Source organism: Fundulus heteroclitus, unplaced genomic scaffold, assembly GCF_011125445.2.
Source record: "Fundulus heteroclitus isolate FHET01 unplaced genomic scaffold, MU-UCD_Fhet_4.1 scaffold_36, whole genome shotgun sequence".
In the NCBI taxonomy this organism is placed as follows: domain Eukaryota; kingdom Metazoa; phylum Chordata; class Actinopteri; order Cyprinodontiformes; family Fundulidae; genus Fundulus; species Fundulus heteroclitus.
Window position 1 is genome coordinate 716,916 of NW_023396770.1, and position 20,153 is coordinate 737,068.

At 48.8% G+C, this 20,153-nt stretch overlaps 2 protein-coding genes across 2 annotated transcripts in view; one reads left to right on the forward strand and one right to left on the reverse strand.

Annotated features, from left to right (window-relative positions):
• xrn2 (5'-3' exoribonuclease 2) overlaps positions 1-14,771 on the forward strand; it is a 29,297-nt gene extending 14,526 nt beyond the window's left edge. The window contains exons 17-31 of the mRNA XM_036130405.1: positions 914-1,008; positions 2,362-2,497; positions 6,163-6,270; positions 6,345-6,434; positions 6,514-6,586; positions 6,850-6,933; positions 7,067-7,164; positions 7,427-7,506; positions 7,579-7,635; positions 7,774-7,842; positions 8,103-8,231; positions 9,205-9,326; positions 12,840-12,906; positions 13,864-14,044; positions 14,481-14,771. Of these exons, the coding sequence (XP_035986298.1) occupies positions 914-1,008; positions 2,362-2,497; positions 6,163-6,270; positions 6,345-6,434; positions 6,514-6,586; positions 6,850-6,933; positions 7,067-7,164; positions 7,427-7,506; positions 7,579-7,635; positions 7,774-7,842; positions 8,103-8,231; positions 9,205-9,326; positions 12,840-12,906; positions 13,864-14,044; positions 14,481-14,531 (1,440 nt within the window). The 3' untranslated portion in view covers positions 14,532-14,771. The remainder of the gene's footprint in view (positions 1-913; positions 1,009-2,361; positions 2,498-6,162; positions 6,271-6,344; positions 6,435-6,513; positions 6,587-6,849; positions 6,934-7,066; positions 7,165-7,426; positions 7,507-7,578; positions 7,636-7,773; positions 7,843-8,102; positions 8,232-9,204; positions 9,327-12,839; positions 12,907-13,863; positions 14,045-14,480) is intronic.
• Positions 14,650-16,905, reverse strand: nkx2.4b (NK2 homeobox 4b). The gene is made up of 2 exons (XM_012874326.3): positions 16,317-16,905; positions 14,650-15,933 (listed from the first exon to the last, which is right to left on the reverse strand). The coding sequence occupies exons 1-2, from the start codon at positions 16,894-16,896 to the stop codon at positions 15,293-15,295; spliced, it is 1,221 nt and encodes a 406-aa protein (XP_012729780.2). The 5' UTR covers positions 16,897-16,905; the 3' UTR covers positions 14,650-15,292.
• Positions 16,906-20,153: the final 3,248 nt, after the last annotated feature.

Below are 20,153 nucleotides of genomic sequence, written 5' to 3' on the forward strand. Positions count from 1 at the left end.
ATGAGGGAAACTGAGGGTTAAATGTTCAAAAGAACTGTAATTATTAGTTGGCCTGGGACTAACTAATAAATCAGACTGAAAGATAGTTGCCACTCCTCCTGCTCTTCCCACAGATCTGGGAATGTGGAAATTTGAATAACTGGAGGGAGTTGACTCATTTATACTAACGTAGTCCTCTTGTAGCCAGGTTTCTGTGAGACAAAACAAATCAATCTGATTATCAGAAATTAATTCATTAACTAACAAAGTCTTTGGGGGTAGAGACCTTATATTTAATAGACCACATTTAATTATTTTATTTTTAGGTTCAAGGTGAACCGTATTGATTTTTATTTGATTTTTATGATTTATTCCATTTAGATTAGTTTAATTAATTTAAGTTTTGGCCGTGGGAAAGACACCGTCTCAATAGGATAATGGATGGGTAACAGTACAGAAGCTGCAGAGAGGTGTGTTAAACTACGGCTTCCTGCAGCTTTGCTCCAGTTTCCAAACTGATCAACTCTTGTGTTTGCACCGCTGGGCTGTCGTCCCTCTGGGTCAGCATTCAGTAATCCCTGTGGTTGGTTCTGAACATGGACTCGGTTCTTGGTCAGGCTGCCGTGCACGCTCAGCGCTAACTGGGAGCGCTCAGGTTCTGATTGGTTCTGTGTCTCTGCTGTGGAAACACTCCAACAAACTGGAAACGAGTCCTCTCCCAGAACGCTTTATTTATTGCACTTGGTTCTGGATCAGCTGGTTCTGGATCAGCTGGTCTCTAGAACAACTGGTTCTGGGTCAGCTGGTCTCTAGAACAACTGGTTCTGGGTCTGCTGGGTTCCATAATGGATCTTGTAAATCAGTACTACTATCAGTAATTTGTTTTCCTCTGCTTTGTGTTGTGGGTTCTGTGGGTTCTGTTGGCCCTGCTCAGTCGTCTGCAGGCGTCAGTGACGGCGCCGACAGCAGAGGACAGAAGAGGAAAGCCGAGGACAGCGACAGCGAGCCGGAGCCTGAGGACAACGTCAGGTCAGACCTTTACTCCCGGCACCGGCCTTCCTGAAAACCTAACCAGAGCAGAACCTCTGGTACCGCTCTGATCTTGCTTTGAAGCACAGCCTTCATCTCTGAGTCTGTTTTCCTGACCAGCTTCTGTCAGTGAATTAGATCCATACATGCGATAATTATGGTTCTAGCATAAGAATTAATTAATCATCACGGCAACAAGGCAGAGAAATGAGATGCACATCCATAATTTAGATAAAATCACTATATCCAAGACAAGTGACAGTAAATAACGTAATGAAACATGTAGATGAGTGGGCTGCATTTATTAATGCATGCAGCCATAAACGGACGCATTCATGGCTGCATGCATTTAATGCATGCATTAATGGACTAATGAATGCAGAATGCATTCATTAGTCCATAAACAGATGCATGCGTAAATGGCTGCATGCATTAATGAATTTAGATAAAATCACTATATCTAAGGCAAGTGACAGTAAATAATATAGAGCAGAGATGTAGATGAGTGGGCTGCATTGATTAATGCATGCAGCCATAAATGCATTTATTAATGCATTAATGGCTGCATGCATTAATGGACTAATGAATGCAGAATGCATTCATTAGTCCATTAATGCATGCGTCCGTTTATGGCTGCATGCATTAATGAATTTAGATAAAATCACTGTATCTAAGGCAAGTGACAGTAAATAATATAGAGCAGAGATGAAGATGAGTGAGATGCATTGATTAATGCATGCAGCCATAAACGGACGCGTTCATTAATGGCTGCATGCATTAATGAATTTAGATAAAATCACTATATCTAAGACATGTGACAGTAAATAACGTACAGCAGAGATGTAGATGAGTGGGATGCATTGATTAATGCATGCAGCCATAAACGGACGCGTTCATTAATGGCGTCATGCTTCAGCTCCAGCTGTTGAACTCTCCTCCACCTCTCCGGCAGTCCCACTCCTCTGCCGATCGGCTCCCGCTGCCCTCTGAGCCTGATTAATATGGAAAGCAGGAGCACTGGAGTAAATTCCTCAGCCACGCTCTCCTCAAAGCTCCTAAATCCAGCGAGCTAAATTGGTATTCATGCCGGCTTTCCCGTCAGGAGGCGGCGCTCCCCGCGGGCTCCTCCGAGGACCGCGGCACAGATGCAGGACGGCCCTGGTTACGTATGCGGAGCAGCATGAATATACCTGAATATACCTGAATATACCTGAATATACCGTGGAGCGGAGGCCTTTAAAGTAGCTCTGCAGTTTCTCAGCCTGTAGATCCCAAAGCTGGTGCTGAAGCTAAAAGTTGAGGAGCATCGTGTGGTGAAGATCAGTGGTGGACTGGAGGTGTGTTTGTCTGCAGGCTGTGGGAGGAGGGCTGGAAGCAGAGGTACTACAAGACCAAGTTTGACGTGGACGTGTCTGACGAGGCCTTCAGGAAGAAGGTGGTGCGCTCCTACGTGGAGGGGCTGTGCTGGGTGCTGCGCTACTACTACCAGGTGAGTGCCTCACCTGCACACCTGCAGCACCTTCACACCTGCAGCACCTTCACACCTGCAGGACCGTCACACCTGCAGCACCTTCACACCTGCAGCACCTTCACACCTTTAGCACCTTCACACCTGCAGCACCGTCACACCTGCAGCACCTTCACACCTGCAGCACCTTCACACCTGCAGCACCTTCACACCTGCAGCACCTTCACACCTGCAGCACCTTCACACCTGCAGCACCTTCACACCTGCAGCACCTTCACACCTGCAGCACCTTCACACCTGCAGCACCTTCACACCTGCAGCACCTTCACACCTGCAGCACCGTCACACCTGCAGCACCTTCTCACCTTCACACCTTTAGCACCTTCACACCTGCAGCACCGTCACACCTGCAGCACCGTCACACCTGCAGCACCGTCACACCTGCAGCACCGTCACACCTGCAGCACCTGCAGCTGGTTCTGAAGCCTGACCCGAGCCCCCAGCTCATGAGAAGGGATTAGCAGGTGTGTCTGTGGTTCTCTGGAGAACCGTCCAGCAGCCTGGTTCTGATGGGTCGGGTCTGTTCTGGAAGCTGTAGCAAACTGCTCCAGGTTCTCTGCACATAAAAACCCAACTGGACCCTGAGAGTCGGGTACTGGAACCAGAAACAACCTCGTCTGCAGGCGGTTCTGGAGCTTAAAGCTGATCTGGACCTTCCAGAAATTCTTCCAGACGGTTGTTGATGTTCCTCCTGGAAAGGAACAGGTTCAGGTGATCCACTACAGGTGGACTCGACACCATGAGAAACCGGACCTTTGGTCCTGGAGGAGACCGGGCCCTCCGACAGATCCAGAGGTCCCGTGAACTCTGAGCTGGATGTAAACTGGGCCCGGTTGGGTTCTGCTGGGCAGTCGGGTTCCTGTGAGCGAGCAGAACTTCTTGTAGCAGCAGGAATGCAGTCCGCCCTCCCTGCGCTCTTTGTCTTCAGATGAATTAATCAGCGCTCTCCAGCAGAGCCGGGGGATTTGTTCGGCCCAATCGTCTCTCTGCTGCTGCCACCGATCCAAACCCGGTCCCAGGGGCCCGTTCTGAAGGGCCCGGTCCGCGTGTCTGTCCTCTGCTGCAGCACATTCACGGTTCTGCAGAATTATGAGCGCGCACGCCTCAGAGCTGCTTCAGCCAAAGCCCGGAGGAACGGGCCGGGTTCTGCTGGGACCGGGTCGCCCCGACAACAGCGGCTGGTTCTGTGTGGCTGCAAAGGTCCAACACTCGACTAGAACACTGAAACGGATCAGTACCAGACCCGTAACCTGTGCTCTGGGTCACCAGCACCCACTTTAAAGTTGCTCTGAACTGTCAGTGGACCAGAACCGGTGTTTAAAGTGGTTCTGGTTTCAGTTCTGAGGGTTCTGGTTGACTGAAGGAGGAACTAGAACTCCTCAGAACCTTTGAAGATGGAAACGGGTCTGTGGCTTTTACCTGGCCAGGTCCAGAACACCGGCCTGATTTATCTTCCTGAATCGGGTCGGTTCTGGGTTTTTATAACGCTTTTTTCATCCCAGAAATGTTTTAAATTTTTTAATCTATGCTGAAAAGATTCAGATTTATTTTATCTGATTTATTTTAATGAAATATTTTTCTAGCTGATTTATTTTTAGCTGTTTTTTTTCTTTCTTTTTTGGCTTTTAAATTATTTTTAGTAACAGTTTAAAGCATTTATCAGTATTAAATGCCAGTGTTTTATTTTTTAACTTCAAAGTGTTTGAAAACTTAATTTTAAAAATTTTGTTTAATTTATTATTTTTTTTATTCATCAGGTTTTTACTTTAAAATATAATTTGTCATTGAAAAATGTTTTATGGTTGAGTTAATTGAGGTTTTCACACCTTTTTTTGTGCTATTTTTTCTATATTTTCCTTTGTTTAAAATATTGTTTTTATTTGTGCCCTAATTTAGTTTTCATTTAAGTGGAAAAACAATAGAATATAAATATATACTAGTGCTATATTTAAGGTTATTATTAGTTTGTTTTTGAGCTTATTTATTGCACTAAATAACTAATATTCACATAAAAGAATATATGAGTATTATAAATAATGCAGCAGTCTAATTTTACATGAAGAGTGAAACATTTGAATTGTATAAATAAATTAGTAATAATGTGATTAAATAGGGTTTTAACTGAAGTTCCAGCTGGAGCTCAGATCCTGTAGTGTCCACAGCGGTAAGCTCTGGTTCTGGTTCTGGTCCCGGTGCTGCTCTCTGACCCGGCGGTCTGGTGGCTTTCAGCGACGGTGGAGATTGGCTCCTTTATTATGTTAAGGCGTATTATCATGTGAATGAGGCTTTAAAGGCTGAGGAGCCTGTGGGGCGAGGAGGCTCTCCTCACACGGAGAGGAGGAGGAGGAGGAGGAGGAGAGAGGAGGAGGAGGAGAGAGGAGGAGGGAGGAGGAGGAGGAGGAGGAGGAAGAGCAGAGAGGAGGAGGAAGAGCAGAGAGGAGGAGGAGAGAGGAGGAGCAGGAGCAGGGAGGAGGAGGAGCAGGAGCAGAGAGGAGGAGGAGGAGGAGGAGGAGCAGAGAGGAGGAGGAGGAGGAAGAGGAGCAGAGAGGAGGAGGAGGAGGAGGGAGGAAGAGGAGCAGAGAGAGGAGGAAGGAGGGAGGGAGGAGAGAGGAAGAGGAGCAGCAGAGGAGGAGAGGAGGAGGAAGAAGCGAGAGAGGAGGAGGCTGAAGAGGAGAGAGAGTCGAGAGGAGGAGGAGGAGGAGGAGGAGGAGAAGCAGAGAGGAGGAGGAGAGAGGAAGAAGAGCAGAGAGGAGGAGGAGGAGGAGCAGCAGGATGAACGCATCCGTTCAGTCCGACTCATCAGGGTTTTTAAATGTCGTCACAGCGCTGCTGAAATCTGACAAACAGAAATCGTTTCTTCTAAGACCGGACCAGATGAACCGGGCCCAGACCGGCAGAACCGGGCCCACCGGCGTCTCTTGGCCACTGAATTTGTCTTTATTCCTGAATCCTGCAGCGGCCATAAAATCTTCAGCTGGTCTGCTGATTATTCTTTAAGTTCACCTTAGAATAATCGTCGTCTTCACCTTTTTTAGTTCCTTTTGTTTGGGTTTTTATTCATAACCCTGGTAATAATAATAATTAATATATTAAGGTTATGTTACTATTATCCCAATGAAAAGTTTTTATTTTTTTTACAGCAGATGGGAATATTAAAAAGGTTTCCTGTTAGCATTTTAATTTAGCATTTTCCTGCATTTATGCTAAGTTACTAAGTTTACTGTTTTAATAATTAAAATTTTAATGAAAAATTGTGTTTCTACACCTGCGGGTGTTTGAGATATTATTCCATCAACTGTTGACCAGATTTATTTATTCCTAAAATTATAAATATTGGTAATATTTATTGATCATGTTTCAAAAAGAAAGAAAGAAAGCTTTTATTTCCAGAACAAACGCCTCTGCAGGTGAAGCTGATTGGAGTCGTTAACGAGCTGCTGCAGCTGATTGGCTGCTAACTTGTCAATTAATGGAGCTGATTGTGATTGGTTCTGCACTGATGCCAGAGCCATCAGAACCTCTCGGGTTGGGTCTTTGGTTGTTTCTGGTGACCGGTACCTCTGGGTGCCGGTACCACTCTGTGTCGGTACCGCTGGGTTCTAACCGCTGGCTCTTGTCGCCCTCAGGGCTGCGCCTCCTGGAAGTGGTATTTCCCGTTCCACTACGCGCCGTTTGCCTCCGACTTCAAAGAAATCAAAGAGATGTTCTCGGAGTTCGAGAAGGACACCAAGCCGGTGAGCTTAGCGGGTTATCGGGTCGGCAGGCGGGTTCTGCAGAGCGGTTCTGACCCGGTCTGTCTGATGTTCAGTTTAAGCCCCTGGAGCAGCTGATGGGAGTGTTTCCTGCCGCCAGCGGTAACTTCCTGCCGGCAACATGGAGGAACCTGATGATGAGCGCGGTGAGTTGAGGAGGAGGGGGGGGGTTCTGGTCCGGCCCGGCGGGTCGGTTCTGTTCTGTTAACCGTTGTTCTGATGCAGGATTCCTCCATCATTGACTTCTACCCTGACGACTTCGCCATCGACCTGAACGGGAAGAAGTACGCCTGGCAGGGTGAGTCTGGCTTTATCTCACCTGGTTCCTCAGAACCGGAGGAGAACCTGGTACCAGACGGTACCGGACCGTACCAAATGGTACCCGACGGTACCGTTTGATCGGACTTTCAGAATCAGAACCTCTAGTTTGAACACTTGTTTCTCAGTTAGCTTCACACTCTGAAGGTAGAACGTTTAAACTGAGTCTGTGATTTAAACGTGAAGAACCCATTTACTGAACCCGGCCTCTCTCTCCGGTTCTGGTTCTGGTTCTGGTTGAAGGCGTGGCTTTGCTGCCGTTTGTGGACGAACGTCGTCTGAGGGCGGCTCTGGCGGACGTCTACCCGGACCTGACCCCCGAAGAAGGTGAGAACCTCTCATCGGATCTCAGCAGAACCATCTGACACAGAACCAGTGGTACCGGTGGTACCGGACCGACGCCACGGTTCTGGTCTAGTGACCCGTCCAGACGCTGAAACGGGTTTTCTTTCTGTTGCAGTGAGAAGAAACAGTTTGGGAAGCGACATCTTGTTCCTCGGCAGGTCGCACCCGCTGTTCGACTTCATCCACGAGCTGTACCGGTCCGAGACCCGCGAGGTACCAGAACCCAACAGAACCCGCCGCTAGGTTCTAAATCTGACCCATCAGAACAAGCTGCTAGATTCTGAATCAGAACCGGCCACTAGGTTCTGATTCTGACCCAACAGAACCAGCTGCTAAGTTCTGAATCAGTCCAGCCAAGTCTGAGAGCAGAAGCCATGAGAGCTTTGACTGGGTGGTAAATGGGCCCGGTTCAGGCTCCAGCAGAACCAGCAGAACCTTGTCCATAGTGTGTGGTGGTCCATCTTGTGTCTTCCAGGCGGCGCCGGTTCCGGCAGAACTCTGCCACGGGATCCAAGGAACCTTGAACCTGGATGAGGATCCGATCCTGCCGGATGAGTAAGAACCGCTGCTTTATCCGGGCTTTTCCTGTGTCTGTGCTGGTTCTGACCCAGAACCGTTCTGCTTCAGGACCGTCAAGTCCCCCATCCCGCTGCTCCGGGACATCTCACACAACAGCTCCATCAAGTGAGTCCAGAACCAGCGCCGCAGGTTCTACAGAACCAAATCCCTGAGAACTGAAGTGGTTCTGAGCGGACCTTAACGGACCCGGACCAGGTGGTTCTGGATTATGTCCTTGTGACCCGTGTTTGTTTGTCGTGGCAGCGTGAAGTTCCTGGACCCGCAGTTCGCCGACGGCTTCGTGTTCAAAGCGGTTCTGCTGCCTGGAGCCAAGTAAGGTTCTGCAGAACTTCTGTCCCGCTTCCTCCTGCAGGTTCCAAAAGGTTCTGATGCTGCGGGTCAGAGACTCGGGTCCAGCGGGTTCTGCGGGTCAGAGGGTTGAGAAGCAGCCGGTTTCTGTTTAATCAGGAACATTTTTTCTTTTTTATTCCCATCTGGTCCAGTTTGTTCTGACCCAACTGGACCAGAACCTTGCTGTGTTCTTGGTGTCGGTTCTGTTTAACGTGTTCTGCTTTCTCTCTGGTTGTTCCCAGGATGCCTGCCGCGGTTCTGAAGCCGGAGGACTACGAGCGGGGGAACCGGGCCCCATGGAGGCCCCAGCTGGGCTTCAACCAGAACCGCCAGCAGGCCCATCTGGACCAGTCGGGCTTCAGAGCTCTGGGGTGATTGTTCTCATCATGGTTCCCTCCTTTAGCTGCAGAACCTCTCCCTGTGGACCCAGGAGCGTCCAGAGGTCCGATTGACCGGCGCCGCTCGGCTTAAAGCTCCAGCAGCCGCTCTCGCTGCGTTTACCATGAGCCGCTGTGAACGAGGTGCTGAAGACCAGCGGTGCTGTGATGGTCCAGATGAGCTGATGGATCAGCAAGAACCCATTAATGACGTTGGAGAACATGGAGAACATGGAGGAGAACACGGAGAACACGGAGAACATGGAGGAGAACACGGAGGAGAACATGGAGGAGAACACGGAGAACACGGAGAACATGGAGGAGAACACGGAGGAGAACATGGAGGAGAACACGGAGGAGAACACGGAGGAGAACATGGAGGAGAACATGGAGGAGAACATGGAGGAGAACACGGAGGAGAACATGGATGAAGGCTCATTAATTAATATTTAGTCAGTGACGCTGCGTGTTTCATCCACGCATCACTTCAGCGTCTGCAGCAGGATGCTCTTCCTGCTCTTCCTCCTGCTCCTCCTCCTCCTCCTCCTCCTCCTCCTGCTGCTCTTCCTCCTGCTCCTCCTGCTGACCCCAGGAGGCGCCTCCTCCAGTCCAGCTGTGGCTCGGCTCCTTACAGCCTCCTGCAGGAGGCGCCGGGTGGCGTTCCCTGAAATCAGCGTCCAGCTGGAGCTCCGCCCTCGCCGCCATCAGCCAGCTGTGGCTGCGACCCTGGCTGGCGTTCTCGTTAAGGAGACGGCGCTAATTGAACATCTGGATCAGCCTGTCTGGCAGCTAATTAGGCTCAGATTGGCCAGTGGCTGATTCTGCTGATGGACCGACCCGGCAGCTGCTCAGAGGAGCTGGGCGCGGGTTTGGTGTGGTGTAGCGATGTTCTGGATGTTCTAGATGTTCTAGATGTTCTGGATGTTCTGGATGTTCTAGATGTTCTGAACTGTGTCTCCTCCCGCAGACACAGCCTGAGCAGGAACCAGCAGCAGCGAGGGCAGTACAGCGCCGCGCCGCCTCCCAGCAGCTACCAGCGGGGGAGCTACAGCCGGCCCGCTCACAGCAGCAGCCACCAGCAGTTCCAGCGTAAGCCTCCCGCACTGCGTCACTACTATTACTATTATTATTATTATTATTATTATTATTATTATTATTATTATTATTATTATTATTACTATTATTACTATTACTATTATTACTATTACTATTATTACTATTACTATTATTATTATTATTATTATTATTATTATTATTATTACTATTATTACTATTACTAGTATTCCTAGTATTACTATTACTAGTATTACTATTACTACTATTACTAGTATTACTATTACTACTATTACTAGTATTACTATTACTACTATTACTAGTATTACTATTACTACTATTACTGTTATTACTAGTGTTACTATTACTGGTATTACTATTACTGGTATTACTGTTATTACTGTTATTACTATTACTTCTATTACTATTACTATTGCTGTTATTACTATTACTACTACTATTACTGTTATACGTTCAGAAAGACTAAAAAACGTTTGATCGTGACAAAATAAGGTTCTAAACACCGAGCCTCTATCCTGGTGATGTTTAACGGTCCTTTATGTGGATAAATAGTCCAGCATCAGGCGTGGCGCCATCTAGTGGCAGCAGGGCCGCTGGAAGTCATTTTCAACATGGGGTGCTGTGAAATTTATTTTGTTTAACCTATAGGCCTATTTGAGATTCAATAAATAAAAATAAATGAATAGATTGAGATTCACTACTTTATTGTCATATACACAGACGTCATCAGTTCTCAGGTCATCATATTCACAATAATTAAACTTCACAATAACCCGGCTGCTCTCCGTTGTCATGGTTACTGTACTAGTGTTCTTCTTCGCTGGTGGTGGTTTTCCAAAAAAATCCGAAATGCGTTTCTGTGCCATATTTCCTCCTCGTTTCTGTCATTAGACTGTAAACTTATTAGTCTGCTGCCGTGAGCCGGATACCTCTTTGCCATGACAACGTGACTTCTGTGAACTCAAAATAATTAAATTAAGATCCAAATACATGTAATAGTAAAATAAAAAAAGTCAAAATCATTTCCCAAAATATTCATAAGAAATGTATAAATTGTGCAAAGTATTTTTATTTTTTTTTAAACAATCTCCCTCTTGCCATTAAGGGGTGCTGTAGCACCCCCCACTCCACGCAGCCATTAGTGGCAGTATCACAGAACTACCATAACGCTGGTTTGCTTAATTAATAAATGTCAGCCTGACTCTCTGCAACGCCTCACAGTAAAGCAGCAGCTCAGCGTGATGAAGACCAACGTTATTAATTAAATAGAACGATCTACAGCAACTTTAAGAGCCTCATATCAGAACATTTAGTCAACTCTGCGTCACATCTGAGCCTCGGCAGGTTTAGCTTCAGTGAACACCAACGTTCAGACTGGATTCCCAGAGACATTCCAGGAAACAGATAATTTAGCTTTTTTTAACTGGTTCTTGGACCTTTCGTCATTGTTTCGCTGGGAGATGCTAATAGCCGTTAGCCGCTTCCTTGTTTTAACCCCTGCTGCACATGCTCAGTACGTACTGCCTCTGTTATAAATAAACACTAAAGGCTTTATTTACTGACAAACTGAGCAGAATAAACATCAAACAGCAAATTAATAACTAATGCGCTGCAGGACGTGATAATCTTAAATAAAAACTGACGTATAAATATAAAGTTGAATAATGCGGCTCTGCACCTTTAAGAGTCAGGATCCATTTAACAGGTGAACTGGTCCGGTTTTGGCTCGGTTCTCCTGAATAGCATCTTTATAGAAGAGGCTCGGTTCTGTGAGAACACCTGAAGCTGTTAAACGGACCTTTGTTAGAGTTCTGGAACCCTGAATCCAACAAAGCAGCAGCGTTAAGGATCGTTGCTCTGCTGCCAGAACCAGAGCAGAACCGGACCTCAGCGGCCCGTGGTACCGCCTCAGAGCGGTGAGTCCCCTAAAACCAGGACTAAGGTTCTGTTCTGGGAAACGCTTTCAGCACCAGAACTGGACCCAACCTGGTGCTGCCTCCCTGTCAGAAGTCTGTGATCCAGTTCTCCTTGAACCTGGAAGACCAGAACCAGAACCGCAGACAGCGCCCCCTGCAGGTCTGGTGCTGTGAGCTTCTTCCATTGACTGGACCATGAGCTGCAAGCTGCAGCGGCCTAGTCAAAGTCCAGACCTCAGTCTGACTCTCACAGAACCGGTGCAGCTGAAAGTGGTTCTGGAAGGTTCTGGAGCTGCAGAACCGGAGCTGGTCAGGATGGTCCATGATGGACATTCGGTTCTGATGGGCCGATGAACCAGGAGCATCATCTGGTCCTGCTGGTTGAAGGTTCCCCGCCCTGCAGGTTCTGGTGGTGGACCCGGTCAGCAGGTTCTGTTACCCTAACCTCCAGCGCCTGTGCAGCAGAACCAGGGTGAGGTCCAGTTTAAATGCAGAACCTGTTCAGAACCAGGGTGAAGTCCAGTTTAAATGCAGAACCTGTTCAGAACCGGGGTGAGGTCCAGTTTAAATACAGAACCTGTTCAGAACCGGGGTGAGGTCCAGTTTAAATCCCTCCTGCCCCTGGGTGGATGCGGGTCAGAGTTCTCCTGCTGCCTCGGCACAGAACTGGATCTGGTTCTGCTGCAGAACTGGATCTGGTTCTGCTGCAGAACTGCGGGCTGACCTAAGGCTGGTTCTGCAGAGGCGTGGGGTTGCTGGCCCGGTGGACCCGGCGTGGTTCTGGGTTTTAATCCCCGGTTCAGACGCTAATTAAGGAGACTGACAGGCTGGAGTGTTGTGCAGTAATTGGACTCTCTGGGTGGTCCACTTCAGCAGAATGGAGCAGCAGCCCGCCTGCTGGCCGCTAATTGACTGCTTCCCCCTACTGGATCAGAACCAGCGCCGCCCGCTACACCGACCCAGTTCTGCTCGCTAGAAGAAGTTCTGTTTGACCCAGAACTGTGAGGAGGAAGGGTTCTGCTTCTGCCCGGGCTAACATGGAGCGTTTAGCGGCGCCGACGGTTCTTTTGGACCTTCTGGACCTCCAGCCCAAAAGCTTCCCGCTCCTCTGGGCCGCAGCGGCCCATCAGAACCAGGCCAACTGGACTCAGAGCAGAAGTGGGAGTGAAAGCGAGTCTCTGGTCTCATGTGGAGATTTAATGTTTTGAGTTCTGGTTCTGGGGGGGGGCGGGTCTGGACCTCCTTTAATAATGTTGGCTGTTTGCTCTCAGCAGCTGCGGTTCTCCCTGTGACCCGGTTCAGCCACTTCAGGTTCTGCTGCTGCAGCTGGTCATCGCCTGGCAACAGTGTCTTTGTGAGCGGCGCCGCTACTTGAGGCGTCCACAATGGCGCCGGCTCAAAGCTCCTCAGACCCCCAACAAAAACATGCTAATGCCCCCCCCCCCCCCCCCCCCCCCCCCCCCCCCCCCCCCCCCGGCCCGGCCCGGCAGCTGACGGTTCTGCAGAGACCCGCTTTCCTTCTGCCTGTTTTATCTGCTTCACCTCAGAAAGTTCTCCTAGAAAACCCAAAAGTTCCCAGAACCGCTCCTCATCCTCTTCTTTGTTCCTGCAGATTCCAGGCAGAACCCGGTTCCGCCGGCGCCGCAGGCCTTCAGGGGCGGCCCGCCCCAGTTCCCCAGGTGAGTCCCCCCCCCTACAGGACTTGGTTCTGATCCGGCGCTGATTATTAAACATGGATTCTTTTCCCGGCCCGGTTCCTCTGGAGGAGGTTTGTGCAGCTTAATGAGGCGTCACTAAGCGGCGCCGCCGATCCGGACCTAATCAGCCTCCCTGATGGAGGTTCCAGGTCCATTGTGGCGCCGTCACCCCGGGTCGGGCCTGATTACCCGGCTCAGAACTCTGAGTGGGGATTATGGAGTCGGGTCGGCGGCGTGTGACTTGGTTCTGTAATGAGGGATCGGACCGCCCCGCTTTATTATCCCCGTCTCAGAGTCCGAAGCCGCTCCGGTGGATCGGACCCACGGCGCCGAGCCCGCGGTCCAGAACTCCAGGGCTCCATCTGATGATCCAGAAGGTCGGGTCGCCGGTTCCTCCAGAACTTTCTTCTGTTCTGGAACCAAACCGATAAAAACTCTGGACTCAGACAGGAAGTAGAACCTCTGATTGCTTCAGAACCAAAGCGGACCTGGTACCGGGCGAGCTAAATGCTCGGCCCGGTACCAGGTCACTGAAACAGAACCCAGCCCGTCAGACCGTTTTAAACACCAGAACTTCTGGAACCTCTGGCAGGAAACGGGTCAGTACCGGGCCTTTCAGCAGGAGACTGGACCAGAACATCTGATCAGATCAACAGCTGCTTCCAGAACCACCTCACACATAAATCCTGTAGAACCAGAACTCCGGACCATTAGAGAACAGAACCCGCTCTCTGTGCGGTCCGGCCAGGTTCTGACCCGTTGGACTAAGTTCTGACGGTGGACGGGAAAATGTTTTATTAGATGTAGAACTTTTGTTTTTTCTCCAGGGGCCCGTAAGAGGCTCCATGTCTGCGTTGAGCGGCGCCGGACCGGACCGGTACCGTTTGGACCTGACGTTCTGCTTCCAGGTGTTAACGGGTCAAACGTTGGTGTCTGCAGGCAGCAGCAGTACCGAGGCGGGGGCCACTCCGGGGGCCACGGCTGGGACCGGAACCTCCAGGCTCAGCAGTCTGCGTACCAGCAGAACCTCAACCGGGCCGGAACCGGACCCGCCGGCTACCAGCAGCGCTACGATTGGACCGATCGCCGCGACAGCCGGGCCCCGCGGCAGCAGCCTCAGGTAAACGCCGGTTCCCAGCCCGGTTCTGAACCTCCTCCTGGTTCTGCTCAACCCGTCCTATTGGACCAGAACCAGTTTGAGTTTTCTGGGTTTTATTCTAAAGAATGCAGAGAAAAGAAAATTAAAGTTTAACCAAATTTATCCAATTTCAGTTTAATTTTCAAATTTCCAGAACCGGTTCTCCAGAACCGGTCCGAGCTCACAGCATGTTTTAAACAGTTTAAGCCTCAGATCTGACAGAAACCCGTGTGACTAATGAACGGGTTCTTCAGCGCCGACCCGGTTCCCCGTTAAGTTCCATCAGATGAAAAATGTTCTGTCGGGTTTTCCCTCCAGAAATTGACGGAACCTCCTAAAATAGAACCGGAGCTGAGACGGTTTATTTTCTTCTTTGATGGTTTTTAATCTGCGGCTCACGGCTTTGTCTCGTCTCCAGGGCCGAGGCTACCCTCCTCCGCCGCCGTCCCAGCGCTACCACTGGAACTGAACCAGAACCAGAACCGGAACCGGACCGCCCGGCGCCGCTTTCAGGACGGAACATTTTTAAAGCGTCTTTGTTGACTGTAGAAAGTTTTACCTTTTTTAAAAGCAACTTGTGTAATGTGCTGTTTTTATTTTCTTTATTTCGTAAAGTGGGTTTCATTTGTTTTCCAGGTGAATAAAAGATGTTTGAGAGACAAACGTCTCCAATAAAAGAAAAAGAAATTAAACATGTTGCTGCAACTAATTTTGTCTCAGAATTATTTTTTACAAATTAGATCAAATTTAATTTACATTTAAGGAAATTATTTTAAATAGATTCAGTGTTTTACTGAACAAATTCAGCTTTTCTGTCAATTTAAAAAGGGGGGAAAATTGCTGCTTGAAAGAAAAACGTGAAATGGAAACTCCTTAAATTCCCAAAATGAAAACCAGCTCAGAGGTACCGGAACCAATTGGACCCGGTGGTTTCCGGGGAAAAGAACTGTCCAGAACCGCGTCTGAAGCTTCGCTGCTGGCCCGGGATCAGTTCTGGGTCAGAAGGAAGCGCCGTGCTGCTCCTGATTAACCGAACCTAAAATCCAGGAGAAAATTCGGGTTTCGGTCCGGATTAATTTATCTTCCAACCCGCCGAAAGTCCGAGTCTGTGCGTAAAGAAAGAGTTTTTACGCGCGGAGAAAAAGGCGCTGGATCATTTCCCTCCCGCAGTCCTCGGAATGTTCTCCAGTTTGTCTGGTTCTGCTCCACTTGTTCCGGTTCTGCCAGGTTCTACCAAGTTCTCCCGTACAGAAGGTTGGAGCCCAGCATGCTGTTGGTGTACTCGATGAGCGCCGCGTCCGTCTGCGTCATGTTGAAGTGCGCCTGCAGGCCGAGCGGCGGGCTCGGAGACAGGTCCTCCAGCTCCTCGGTGGAGGACAGCTGGTTCTGGTTCTGGTGCTGGTTCCGCTCGCTCACCGGCACCAGCTCAGCCGAACCGCTCTGTTGGCTCCCGGCCTGGTTGGGTTCGTCCCGGCAGCTTTTGTCGGTCTTGGGGAAGAGCGGGGAGCCGGCGGAGGAGCGGCGGGAGGCCTGGCACGGCGCGCCGGCCTCCTGCTGCTGCTGCTGGGTGGCTTTGTCCTTCGCCTGCCGCTTCAGCTTGTAGCGGTGGTTCTGGAACCAGATCTTGACCTGGTTCGGGGTGAGGTGGATGAGGCCGGCCAGGTGCTCCCTCTCCGGGGCGGACAGGTACTTCTGCTGCTTGAAGCGTCGCTCCAGCTCGAACACCTGCGCCTGGGAGAAGAGGACCCGGCGCTTCCTGCGCGGCGCGGCGTGGAGCGCCACCACGGCCTTGGCGCTGGGCTCCATCCCGGCCAGACCCCCCACCATGCCGGGGATGTTGACGGCGCCGGGAGCGCCCATCAGCCTGGAGACTGGGAGAGAGTCAGAAATGAGCCGGAACGCTGCTTCGTTTAGTCACAAATTATCACGTTAAATTATTATTATTATTATTAATTTACTTCAAGAATTACTCTCTGAAAAAAAGATTCTATATTTATATCTATTTAGTCTGCTCCATCAACACCAGGTCAAATTCCCTGTAGTGCAAACCTACTTGCCAATAAAATTGATCTAATTCTAAAAAAGCGAAATAATTTTAAACATTAAAATAAAATATTTTTATTGGGAAAAAAATATTCCGATGAATTAGACTTATTATTATTATTAAAATAAGAAGTTAAAATGAGAAAAGCTGTCAGTTTACAGTTTTAGTAAAAACGTAAATAATCAGATGGAGATCAGCGGCTGCACTCACTGCTCTGGTACCGGGGCTCCGGGCTGCTGTACCAGGCTGCGGGGCCTCCGCTGCGCACCGGCTCCTGGTAGGACTGCAGCTCCCCGCCGCCGCAGAAGCCTCCCACGGCCCCCGGGAACTGCGGCACTCCGTGGGGGACATGGTAGGGCCCTCCGGGGCCCAGGGCTGCTGAGGAAGAGGAGGGTGAGGCCAGGTGGTGGTGGTGGTGATGGTGCAGGTGAGGCTGCTGCTGCTGGTTCTGGTTCCGGTAGGCTCCCAGCTGGGCTCCCAGGCTGCCCGCTGCGGGCTCCATGCCTCCGAACCGGCGGTAAGTGTCCTCCATCGGGCTCAGGATGTCTGTGACTGAGAAGGGGGTGGAGTGCTTTGGGCTCAAGGACATGGTGCGTCCTCCCTGCGCCCTCCAGGTCGGTCCGGTCCGGTTCTCCGCGGGTTTGGTTCTGCGTGCGTCCTCCTCCCTCTCTGCCGGTGTGGCGGTGGGAAGGAGTCCAGCTGGGGGCCGGTGGGCCTTATCGCGGCGGAGCCACCGGGAGGAGAGGGGCGGAGCGAGGTGGAGTGACGGAGAAGGTTCGGCTGAACTCATCAGAACTTTCTCTGGATGCTGCAGGTCCGATCTGGACCGCGGGATGCAGAATTTAACCAAAGCCCGAATGTCAGGAGCTTCTCTCTTAAAGTCCAACATCACCTGCCTGCAGTTCAGCCGCTGCTGTTCGGAACCATCGGGTTCGGAAGTGTCGTGGGCCGCTTAAAAGTTCTGCTGCCTGCAGGATGAGCTGGACCTTTCTCCCCGGAGGCGCGGATCAATGTTCTGGTTCTTTCAGAACCCAGAATTTCCAGCACGAAGCGGATTTTGGTTCCTTTTTAATCTGTTTGGATTTTCATGGATCGGAACCCGTCCAGATATTTGTACTAATCTGTTTATTATTTTCATTAATTTAATATGTATCTGGAAATTAATAAACTACGGTGGCCCTGAGGTGCAAAGCACTAAACGGCTAATTAACGGATTGATAAACTCAACACATTGATCCAATAATCTGATCTTTAATATTTAATCTGAAATGGGAAACGCTGAGAGACTTCCTTAAGTTTCAGACATTTATTTTCATGAAGAGAAAATAAAATATATTTCTATTGTAATTAGTTATTATTATTTTTTTTAGTTTTGATTCTTTTTTTTTTTATTTTTACTTTTTTCAATTTACTTTTAAATCTAAAGTTACAAATTTTCCTTTTTAAATCCGACCATCCAATAATCTGCTGACCTGCAGCCATCACGTCACCTCACGCTCTTTGCAGTGGAGCGGCATGACGGTCGGAACCGGGACCGGGACCGGGACCGGGACTGCGTTCAGAGGAAGAAAACGTTCATATAAAGGTTTGATCTCCTTTTTAAATGGTCCCAATGTAAAAATAAATAAACAATCATTAAAACTACTGCTTTTATTCAGATCACTTAAATATATATATATATATATATATATATATATATATATATATATATATATATATATATATATATATATATATATATATAGACAAACACAAATGGCGCTGATGACACAAAGTGAGGAGCCTCCCATGGAGGGCCCTCAGGGCCCATCAGGATGGGAATGTTCGGCGGATCACTGACGGGTTTATGACGTCACTCACGGTTGAACCAATCAGCTTTGCCGGGGCCAGACCACAGCCTCATGTGATTGGCTCTGATGCTGGGGTCAGAATTCCTCCACATGGACCTGAAACAAGGGGAACATTTGTTTTTTCAGTTGTTTGACTTTTATCTTCCTGTTGAAATGAAAAAATAATTATATTTGACCAGAGTTTTTGTTGTGTTCTGTTCCTTTATTGGCATAAAAAAAAACATGAGAACCGAACCAGTAAAGTTCATGTAACAGTCTGAGGTTCAACGTTGTATTTGATTTAAAATAAACTCTGAAGTAAATTTATTTAATATATCTATTCAAGCTTTAATAGAATATTATAATATGTAGCAAATTGCTCCACAGAACAAATTAAAATAAAGCAAATAAACCGGATAAAAAGGCACAAAGCAGAACCCGATATTTTGCGTGGTTCTGGGACCTGAACGCATCATTTCATCCAAGTGTTGAATGGTTTTAATAATGTTGGTGAAGACATGTACCAACATGCTTCCTCCACACCTTCCTGCGTTATTTACCAAAACGGTTCTGGTTCTGGTTCTGGTCACTTTGTCCTCCCAGGGGACGATTTAAAGGGACCGTCACGCCTGCAGAGATCTGGACTCCCTCGGTGGGGACATTCACGCATTTAAAACATAAAATACACAAAACTGAGAACATCAAAACTAACAATGGGAGACAAATTTACAACACAAGAAAAAAAAACACTGTGCAGTTGTTAGTTAATAAAAATAGCACAATAAAAAATAAGCGTACAGATATAAAGCAGTAAATGATGTTTGTGTGGGCGGGGCCCAAAACCAGTGAAGACCGGCCCCCATCACAATAAATACATTTACATTAAAACTGTATTAATTAAATCAGATGGAAGCTGGCGCCACTAATACTGAACTTCTTGTCCGGGGTGCAAGTAAGGCAAGAACCGCCTCCAGAACCCGCTTAGAACCACATCAGCACCAGGAAAGGAACTCATCCTTTTGTGTTAAACTGGAAGCTGCAGGTCTCAGTCGGACACAGAAAGTTTTCACACCTCTCTACACTCAGGGGTTGATGCTGCCCTTGTGCTTTAAAATCGTCTGGATTCATTTAAAAATCTGCTCTTTAAGTGTCTCAAAACACAAATGTTCCCTGAAGCTCAGATTAAGCAGTTTAGGTAATTAGTTTGGATTTTGGGCTGGAGGATGTTGCAGGATATTAACCCCGGGTCATGCCACCCTGGGTGGAGAGCCTCACAGAGAAGCTTCAGATAAACGAGCCTCAGTGTTCTCTGCTGGACGCCACATGATGAAGGAGGCGGCATGAACAGCTTTAATCTGTTAGTCACTCTGACTGGTTACAGAGAACAAAAATAGGAACTCATGTTGCGGTTCTCAAACTTTACATTCAGAGAGCATCAAAGAGCCGGCCGGTAAAACCCAGAACGACGGGAACACGGTTCCCCTCATCCTGGTTCCTCCTGACCAAACGACTCCTGAAGCTGAAGGTTTGTCCGCTCCGGCTCTCGGTTCCTGCCTCAGCGGCTCCTTTCACTCTGCGGCGTACTTCAGCCTGGGCTCCTCTGGAGGCTTTGGGGCCGAGCAGCTGGGCCCCTGAACGGCTCTTAACAGGCAGCCCACTCCACTGGGGGGAGGAGGAGTTCTGGCTCTATTCACCGATTCATTTCCACTCAGCTTTGTCTTTGGAAACTGGGTCAGAGGAAAGACCTGCTGGTTGCAGGAGGTTTAAAATGTTCTGCTTCCTGTTGGGGGGATCCAATCAGGGAGCAGGATCTGTGCCGCACGGTTAAATCCTCAGACTGAGCTCTGAAACAGGCAGAAACAACTTCACCGTCTGAATCTTTCACTGCTGCTGGAGAACCTGAATGTCCGGATCCGACCTCCACGTGGATTTTATCTGGCAGACAAACACCAATTAGTGTAACGCTGAGAAAGAGAGTACAACTGAAATGTAAATTTAAACATTTTTTTAACAAATAAAGATCTAAAACATCTGTCATTAATCTGTGTTCAGCTACCAGTACAATCAATAAGCAACGTGTCGCCACTGTTCCACCTGATCTGTGGCTATTGTTAGAGAACATTAACGAGACCCGGTGGTGGCAGCATCATGCTGAGGGAAGCAGGTCAGAGCGGATAGAAGATGGATGAATCAGGAGAATCCTGGAGGAGAACCTGTT

Bases quoted from the DNA above. Each gene is read 5' to 3' on its own strand.
- nkx2.4b (XM_012874326.3), bottom strand. From the start codon at position 16,896: ATGAGTTCAGCCGAACCTTCTCCGTCACTCCACCTCGCTCCGCCCCTC. The intron at 15,934-16,316 runs GTGAGTGCAGCC...ACTCTCTCCCAG, and splicing joins GGAGCCCCGGTACCAGAGCA to TCTCCAGGCTGATGGGCGCT.